The 9,786-nt window shown below is 46.7% G+C and overlaps 1 protein-coding gene across 2 annotated transcripts in view; it reads right to left on the bottom strand.

The window, feature by feature from the left end:
* Positions 1–4,512: 4,512 nt before the first annotated feature.
* The window catches only part of MTMR12 (myotubularin related protein 12), a 69,747-nt gene continuing 64,473 nt past the window's right edge, over positions 4,513–9,786 (bottom strand). Inside the window, exons 16-17 of one of the 2 annotated variants that reach the window (XM_064596811.1) lie at positions 6,809–7,410; positions 4,513–5,980 (exon numbers count right to left, since the gene is read on the bottom strand). In XM_064596811.1, coding sequence (XP_064452881.1) covers positions 6,841–7,410 — 570 coding nt within the window. In that variant the 3' untranslated portion in view covers positions 4,513–5,980; positions 6,809–6,840. Of the gene's footprint in view, positions 7,411–9,786 lie in introns of both variants that reach the window. The other variant, XM_064596810.1, reaches the window with a different exon arrangement.

Here is a 9,786-nt window from a genome sequence, read left to right as displayed (position 1 = left end):
CAATACAATCTTAGCTAACACTTACTGATCATTTACTATGTGACAGACACTAAAGGCACTCATATCTAACGGTCCAGCATATCAGTGAGGTGGGTTCTGTGAGTGTCGCCATTTTGCAGAGAAGGAAATGGAGACCTTGCCCAAGTCCCACAGTTCGTAAGCTGCAAGTCAGGGGCTCAGATTCCAAGAACCCAGCTCCTTAACCACTACACCACATGGCCTCTGATGGGGACCAGGGCCAGACTGAATTTAGAGACATAGAGAAATGAGCCACTGATAGTGTTAATCTGAGAACCTGACCTTTAGAGAGAGGCCCACTCCACAATCGGTGAGCAGTGAGCTATAGCCTGAGCGCAGGCTGGGAAGACACATGTGTTACACTCTGAGCTAGCGGGGTGGCCCTGGTCCGACACAAAGTCCTTGCTCACAGCCGGCCTGCCCAGGCTCTCTTCTCCAGGCTTTGGAATGAGGACCAAGATTCCAGCTTCAGTGTGGCTGGTGTCCTGAAATCAGATTTGCCGTGGAAGCTTATCTCACTTCATTGACTGGGAAGACAAGAGAGCTGGTGTGTGGATCAAGAGTGGCCAGTAACACTCAGAGAAGACTCCATGGGCTTCAGGTACTGAGAGCCAATAGCATCTCTGACCTAAACCTTCAAACACACACACAATTGCTCTTTTTTTTTTTTTTAAGATTTTATTTATTTAATTGACAGAGAGAGACATAGTGAGAGAGGGAACACAAGCAGAGGGACTGGTAGAGGGAGAAGCAGGCTTCCCACGGAGCAGGGAGCCCGATGCGGGGCTCGATCCCAGGACCCTGGGATCATGACCTGAGCTGAAGGCAGAAGCTTAACAACTGAGCCACCCAGGCACCCCCACAATTGCTCATCTTGGTTTAAGTTGTTGCAACCCATTGTTTTCACCGATGCAGCCATTCAAAGTTTCCAAGCCAAAAAAAAAATCACATGACTGCTCCAAGGAAGATTCACTGGCAACGATAGGGCACTGAAAGCAGAGGGGGTAATTTATAATAATGATCCGGGCAACAGAAAATGACCCAGAGGGACGATGGAAATAGAAAAAGGGGACTCGGGGCGCCTGGGTGGCTCAGTCGTTAAGCGTCTGCCTTCGGCTCAGGTCAGGATCCCAGGGTCCTGGGATCGAGCCCCGCATCGGGCTCCCTGCTCAGCGGGAAGCCTGCTTCTCCCTCTCCCTCTCCCCCTGCTTGTGTTCCCTCTCTCGCTGTGTCTCTCTGTCAAATAAATAAATAAAATCTTTAAAAAAAAAAAGGGGGACTCAAGGCAAGGGGACATGAAAATTCCAATTCCTTCCCCGAGTTCCATTATATCCTGGTGGCCAGGTAATTTGGTAAGGATGTTTCTCTTCTCCCATAAAGGACCAATATACTTCCATATATACATTTGTTTATAATTACTTCTTGAAGGATTTACTTAAAATTTTTCCCATTTATTATGTAAAGTTTCAAATACAGCAAAGTTTACAGAATTCTATGAATACCCGTACTCTCATATACCCAGCTTTAGATCATCTGACATTTTGCTCTACTTGCTTTATCACACACCTAGCCATATCCATCCCGCTACCCATCCATTAACCCATCTTATTGTTGTTGCCATTGAATCAACTGCAGACAACCGTATACTTCTAAATAATTTGGTGGTGTATCTTTAACTAGAGCTCAAGATTTGCTGTTTCTTTTTTCTTTCTTGTAATGTAAAATTCAAACACAATTAAACACATCTTAACTGTTTTTTTGCTGAGTTTTGGCATGCACCTGCATATTCCCAACTCTTATCAAGATCCAGAATGCTGCAACCACAAGGATAGAACTCGAGGGTATGATGCTAAGTGAAATAAGTCAGAGAAAGACAAATACTATAGATTTCATTTATATGTGAAATCAAAAAAACAAAACAAATGAACGAAAAAACCAGACTCTTATTAAATACAGAGAACTGGAGGTTGCCAGAGGGGAGGGGGTGGGGGATAGGCAAAATTAAGGGGATTAAGCGGTACAAACTTCCAGTTATAAAAGAAGTCACAGAGATGAAAAGTACAGCATAGGAAATAGTCAATAATATTATACTGACGTTGTATGGTGACAGATGGTGACGACGCCAACCACGGGGAACATCCAGCAGTTCACAGAATTGTCAAAACAACATGTTGTACACCTGAAATGGATACAGCATTGTAGGTCAGTTAAACTTCAAGAAAAAAAAAAAAAATCTAGAATGCAACCTTCCTTTCGGTCAGGCCCTTCCCAGCCTGCCCCCGCCCCACACCTCCCAGCCAGGTGACGCCTCCTGCTGTTTTCTGGCCCTGGACAGTCTGTGTTCAGGTCTCCTTGGAGAGACCGCAGTAGCATTCCAAGCCCAGTCCTCGGGGGCAGACTGAGGGAGAAAATGTGCTCCGTCTGCATTCCTGCCTGACCCAAGACTGGCACACATCACACACACCCTTACGGGGGGGAAGGGGGGGTAAGCGCCACATTCACCTGGCCCCAAACATCGGTGAAATGATCATTTGAAGAGTCCTCCATTCTGGATTGGGGGCGGGGGGGGTAAGCCACACAGCCTTTTATAAAAGTAATACTCAAATCTAAATTTTAAAAAAAAGTTAACTGCTTTACAAAAACTGGACTAGTAGCCAAACTGGAAAGTTTTCTTAAAGGCAGGCCAAAAAAGCTGTGTGTCTTTCCATCTGATTATACACTTCATATTCCTTAATTGCTAGAGGCAGACAATGTAATAGAAGGATTAAAAAGAACGAACCTGGGCCTGAACCACAAAATCGGCTGAGCTGTCTGTGTTTTTAAAGACACAAAAGCACCACTCCAACAAATCATTTTCCTCTTCAATCTATAAATGGTATTTAAAATATTTCCCCATGGCTAGGCTGCTTATCAACATACACAGCCCTCCTTATACTGGAATCCACACCAAACAGATCTCCCCTCACCTGCCTCCATCCTAATATTCTTCAGGGCCGTATGTGGTGTTGGGGAGGCTGTTGGAAGGGCATGTGTGGAAGGCCATGGCCACTGTAGACTGTCCCTGCAATGGTGGGGGGATGGAGGGTCCTGTCGGCCCTTCTGCCCTGTCCCAAGGCTGGCTTTAGAAGTGCTCTAGAGCCCCAGGTGGAGCGTAAGCACAGCAAGCACAGCTGAGACTTTCCTTCTGCTGAGCAACTTTGGCCACAACACAGGAGGGGCCTGGAAAATAGGCTACAGTCCAGGCTCCCTCTGCCCCCGAGTTCCCCTCCAGCACAGTAGCCAGGAGTCTGTTCTCAACAGGAACCCCTGCCCAATCCTGTTTCATATCAGATGAAATATGTCCCACTCTTTACCCACCCCTGCAAGTCCCCCACTGCCCTCACCTGGAAACCAAGGAACAAGCAAAATCAGGAGAGAGAGACCACCAAGTCCACTCAAAGTCCAACAGCTGTTAAAGTAATGTGGAAAAGAGGGCTAAAATCTGCTCATCTATAGGATCCTAACTATTACTCGGGAACTTAACAGTTATCGAAGAACAATGAAAAGAATGTGGTAGCAATGGGAGCTTATTAAATTCCAGGGATGTCTCAGAGCTGGCTTGGCGACAGGGAGCTAGGCCTGGCTACACACAATAGGAGGTGAGCAGAGTAAGGGGACATCTTCTCTTGTCCCTGAAAGGGGGAGGGATGCAGATAGGAAAGGTCAAGGAAATGGAACTCTCCCAACAAACACAAGTGATAGGTTTCAATCTAGTAAGTGCTAAACCAAACGAATTAGAAAAAATCCTACCGTCACACACCATCTCATTCTGCCAGCTCACTTCTCCTCTCTGGAAGGAAAAACAAAGCCTTTTCTCTTTCATGGTTTAACTGAACTCAGATCTTTCAGCACTAAAACAGACTTCTCATGTTATGTATGCCCTCAAAAGCAAAGAGGCAGCAGTATTTTATTTCACATATTTAAAAAGCCCTTTTCCTTTATTTGCCCTATTTTATTGTTCTTCATAGTATTTCAACCCCACCTGAAATTTTTTTAAACTCTACACCCAGGGGCGCCTGGGTGGCTCAGATGGTTGGGCGTCTGCCTTCGGCTCAGGTCATGATCTCAGGGTCCTGGGATTGAGCCCCGCATCGGGCTCCCTGCTTGGCGGTGAGCCTGCTTCTCCCTCTCCCTCTACTGTTCCCCCTGCTTGTGCTCTCTCGCTCTGTCAAATAAATAAATAAAATCTTTAAAAATTAATAAGTAAATAAACTCTACACCCAACGTGGAGCTCAAACTCACGACCCCAAGATCAAGTTTCATGCTCTACTGACTGAACCAGCCAGGTGCCCCTAAAATTTTAAGTATTTATTTAGTTGTTGGTTTCCCACCACCACCAACCAACCAATTCAACTCAACCCAAGACACACACACACACACACACACACACACACACTCACACACACTGAATGAATGAAATTGTTCCATGTTATATCAACCACATCGAATGCAGTATTGCTTGTAAATTGTGCTTTAATTTCTGCAATCAGATATGATGCAGTGAGATACAAATATAAACGTTCATTGTACATTGGGAAAATAGAAATCACGTTTATACAGATAATAGCCCAACAGCTTATTCCCTTTAAAAAAAAAGTTTTGAATGTTTTTAAAGCTAATTTATTTTCAGTGTAAAAACTTGGAGGTATAAACAAACTCAAGATATTATATACAGTAAATTAATGTACATTTCCAAATTTGCACAGTGCAGCATTTTAAACAAAGTAAATGGTCTCATTTCAGCTTTTACTGTTAAGCATAATCCATATCTCAATCTTGAATAAAAATGTCACAATATATAAACCCACTGAGAATTCTGTACACAAATACAAGTTTATAGAAATCTGATTTCAAATATAAATACATAAACTGTCATGACCTCACATGTTACAACAGCTTATTTTTCTATTGTACTTTTTTTTTAAAAAATCATAGAAAAATATTTCAACACACATTCAACCGCTATGACAAGGGCCATGACCTTGTGCCTTTAAACCGTACTTTGTGGAGTGTAAAGCATCACACCAGGCATTTCTGGAATGAAAATTACTAAGATTCTAAGATTGAAGAGGCTACTGTATAAATATTCACGTTATAATATGGTAACAAAAATAGTTAGCTCCATAGTGTATTTGGGAGGCAGTGGGGCAGAGAAGTGGAGGTTAGTGCTAGTTTAAGAAGGCCCACAGAACGTATGTTAAGGTAGCTAATGAACTAGTGTATTTTAAAATCCCTACCGCAAGCCTAACACTGAAATCACTAGTGAGACTCTTAAGGCAACCAAGACCGGACATGCGTTTGGCCCCCAATGCATGGATCCTGCCCTCTCAGCCTCTGTCATTTTAACAGGCCAACCTGGCTCACGTGTCAATGTGGAATGGGGAGAACAGCAAAGCAATTTCTTGTACATACAAAAAGACGATTCAGTGCAAACTGAGAAACTTCTTTGTCAATAGTTTCCAAATTTCTTATTGCCCTCAAGCAACTGAACTTTTTCTAAACATGTAACATTCAAATTGGGATCTACACTGGAGAGCAAATGTATATAAAAGGCAAACATTCAATTTGAAACGTTCTAACATTAGTTTCCCCCCCCTCCCTTTTGTGGGTTTTAACAGAGTTCCACTGAGAAAGAAAAAACTGGTCCTTAAAAGTGTACTTTCCTGCATTTAAAAATATATATACCATTTAGACAGCAGATCCAAGGTGACCAGGCATAATCAAGTTTCTTCTATGGCTTTGAAATCGTTGAGGTACTGTAGGAGAACCATCACCTCTGCTACTCATACTTCTTGGCCTCCCTACGGAAGCCACGTTCAGAAGTGATCCTGCTCACGCCTGCGTGGTTACAGAGACTTTGGGGAGACCACGTGAGGGCTGCGGCGGAGGACCGTGGGCACAAATGGCCCCAAGCCTCGGCACACTGTTAGAAAAAGGCAAAGCACTTTCAGTTTAACCAACAGATTTAGCAGCAAGATCCTGGGACTCGTTGCACCACAGCAGGGAGCGTGGGGACGGCAGTGAGGGGGACTGAGTGGGCAGAGGGAGACCTGGAGCTGTCAGCACACGGAAAGGGCGGTGGGGCTGGCTGGCTAGCCCACCAGCCCCGCACAAAGTGACACAGTCTATGCAGGAGGGGGGATGGCCAGAAATGTCAGGATGGGTGACATGGATGGAATCTCCCCAGCTTTTCTCAGGCGAGAGGATGTAGAAGGGAAAAATGCTATGGGTTAAATGAATGCCATACATCTTAATACCTCTATGTGAGTCTTTCAATTTGCCATACACACATCGAATAAAGCTGAACCTGCTCCAACTAAAGATGGGTAGAGAGACACACACTCTTCCCAACGACTAGATAAATTATCTCGGCACACACACACAAAAAAATTATCTTGGCACAGAAAAGATCTGAAGAAAGTATCGAGTCCAAGAATGTCTGACCAAAGCCCTTTCTAGTAGTAAACCCGCCACTGCAGGTTCTGTATAATACTTACGCATCAGACAATGGCCAGTTCTATTATGGGTCAAGTAGTAACTCCTTTCAATTAATAATACTAGAGATACAGTTTTAATTGCATAGTCTTTCAGGAGCATGAAAAAACCACGAGAACCAGCTCTTTTCCTGAAGGTCCAGGCTTCCTGCTACAGAGCCCTGGACTAATGCCTCCCCGCCCCCCGCAGCAGTAAGCTTCAGCATGACCCACTAATCCGGAGATCAAACGTGTTCGACTCCTGTCCCAGCCCTCACCGTTCCTCCTTCACAATCACTGAGCAGACGGGTCACACATCCCCCAGATCCACAAACTCATCTTCTCGTTTGGCCAGATCGTCTTCATCACCCAAAGCTTTCCAGCCACTGGTGGGCAAGACTGGCTTCGAGGAGTGTCGCTGCAGCAGAGCGAAAGGAAACAAAGAGGACAAGCGGGCAGAGCTCCTCAGCAAAGGGGGGGCCTCTGCCGGGAGGGCCCCCTGGCTGTGGTGTCTCTCATCGATTTTCTCTTGTAAGTGCTCTACTTCCTCCATCATTTCCAAGAGTTTGCTCATGGTGGCCACTCTGCCGCCACCCAGAATTTGGGCTTCTGGAATCCAGCGCAAATAGCGCTGGGCCCAGACTTTGATTTCTGGCCCCTCGATGTGAGGCAGCAACAGACCGTGGTAGTCCGTGGGCTTGCTGTGCCAGCTTTCATAGAACTCTCGAAAGTTGTCTTGCAGCTCATCAGAAGAATTAATTAATTTGCTAATTCTTCTGCCCAGAAGGTTTTTAATTAAATGATCTGTTTCTTCCCTGAAAAATCCTCTTTTGGGAGATGATTTAGATTGGGTAAGTGGTAAAGAAAGTTGTCGTTGATGCTTTGAGAGAAAACACAAATAAAAATCTCTGGTTAGCTAACAGCAGTTACAATCATTCCTCTCAAAAAAGGAAAAAAAAAGCGGGGGTGTGAGGGGGGGCATAATCCTGCGTTAACAAGAGTCATGAGAAATCAGAACCGCCATGTGAATGAAAAATCATTAAAATGCAGTAACCTGGTGGGGGAGGGGGTTCTTGTTTACTCCATGACGCAAACATTAGATGCACATGGCATTTAGAGATAAACAGGTAAAAGCAGGCACGTGCAGGGCTGTACAGGAAGGTGGGCTGCGACAGGAAGAGCAGCTTTCTACTTCCTCCTCTCCTGCCACAGGCACAGTGAGCACTTCCGAAGAACAAGCTTAACTCAAGCTGGGCTGCCGAATTCGGCCAGTGCGGGTGTGAGGCCTATTCATTTTCCGGAGACAGCAAAATGTTTCTTCCTTAAGAACATTCTGAACACCCGGGAGGAAGCAGTGCTGACTACCTGAAGATCCCATCGCTTTAATGAACTACATCTGCAGGTTATCAGGCATCCAGTGGGAGTCCAAGCCTATGTCATCAAGATTCTTTTGGACAAAGAGACAAGTGGGAGCAGAAGGAATTTGAGCAACTGGCTAAATTGGCCAGATGTTCTTGCCTGACAAGCTGTGCCGAGTAGAAGATGCAAGAGCATTGACATTATTCTCCTGCCCAGTAATTCTACCAGCAGCCAAAGCAAGGTATTCTAAACTGAGGAGCACCAGGACGGGGCTGTGAAGATGGGTAAAGAGGTAAAAGGTTACAAGGACCCCCGGGGCCCAATGGAGAGGTCAGCAGTGTGGGGAGATGCTGTTTCTTCCCAGCTCTTTTGCTCCTGAGGTGTCCGTTTGAAATAAGAAGTCAACAGTTTTATGGGCAGGCTAGCCCTATAACTCTCTCATATATTCCTGCCAGTGGTTCTTCCTGGGGGGGGGGGGGGGGGGGGAGGAAGCATCCTTTATTATGGAATACAGAACAATAAAAATATAAAGAAGAAAAGCAAAACCAGTCACAATGCCACAACTCAGAGGTGACCAGGATTTCTGACTTTCCAGCGGGGATAGGAGCACCGAAGGCCAGGAGTCAGCAGCCTGGCCTCTCTCCTCCCCAGGGGCCAAGGTGACTCAGTCTAGGCTGGGGGGCCAGCTGCGTGCGGGTGGAAGCAAACAGTCGCTGAGTGTTTGCCGCCTGCCGGGTTCTGTGCTCAGTGCTTTACGTGTATCGACTTGGCCAATTCTCCAAGTCACTGTTCCTGCCCCGTTTTACAAACGAGGAAACCAAGGCACAGACATTAATACACAAAGACCCCAGCTATACAGTGCTAAAGGCAGTTTTACATACAGTCTGGCTCCAGAGACTGGACCCTTAACGGAACTCCACTTGTCTTGGAAGCCCCTCCTCTCAACCCCTAAGTGAACGGTGTGTTCAAGAAGGGCAGGGTGGGAGTGGCATGCCTGGTCCAGGCTGAGGTTGAGATCGCATGCCCGAGTGGGGCCCGCCGCCTCGAATGGCAATGCAAAAGCAGTGCTTCAAGCTGCTCAGCCACGGCCTCTTTTGTTTCTACAGAACTTTTCCAAGGCCATGTGCCTACTCAACAAGGGGCCCGAAGCCCAACACATGATGTCCTAACACAAAGGCTTCAAAGTTCCTCGTCGCCCCAGCCCCAACTCTTCAGCTGATACAATCTGAAATTCTCCAACTCTGGCTCAAACCCCCTGCACCAGTCAGCTCCTGGAGCCTCGGCCATCTGCTCCTGATTACAGGGAGAAAGGACACTGAGAAAAACTGGATCTGGTCACAGAAATGAAATCCAGCCTTGCAAGGGGGAGCCTCAGTTTCCTTCCATGCGACATATGGAGTCAGGCCTCGCTGTCTCTGAGGTCCCTTGCCCCCTCCAGCCCGGGGCACTTTCGAGATCCTGAACAGGTGAGAAGCGTGCACGCAGCCACCAGGGGGCACAGCACACTGAGGAGAAATGGACCTCGGGCCAAGCTGTTCCAGAGCTCAGGGCAGTTCTGGTCCAGCGGGCAGGAAAGAGACAAAGCTGGGAGGGGAAACATCCACCCGGCCCTGAGGACCCTTGAAAGAGGAAAGCGACAGTTCGAAGTTGTTCAGCAGCTGGTATCTTCTGCAAGAGCGGGCTGCGGCTCACCGGGCCCCCAAGCCTCTTCAGAACGGAGTACCTCCCGCACCAGGACTGGCCAGGCTCCCTGGACAGCAGGTGGGATCAGAAGAAGGGCCGTGGAGAAGGCAGAGACACACACTGACCTGGGATTCATCACTACCGCTTTCCCCTTTGTGGGGTGTGGTGGGGGGAAATTCCAGGCCAGGAGACAGAGTTAGGAGATGGCATGGAA

Source organism: Mirounga angustirostris, unplaced genomic scaffold (assembly GCF_029215605.1).
Source record: "Mirounga angustirostris isolate CCGP_5_RB_7025 unplaced genomic scaffold, mMirAng1.0.hap1 SCAF_7, whole genome shotgun sequence".
Taxonomy (NCBI): Eukaryota; Metazoa; Chordata; class Mammalia; order Carnivora; family Phocidae; genus Mirounga; species Mirounga angustirostris.
The sequence above is the reverse complement of the archived record's forward strand: the minus strand, read 5'-3'. Positions and strand labels throughout refer to the sequence as shown.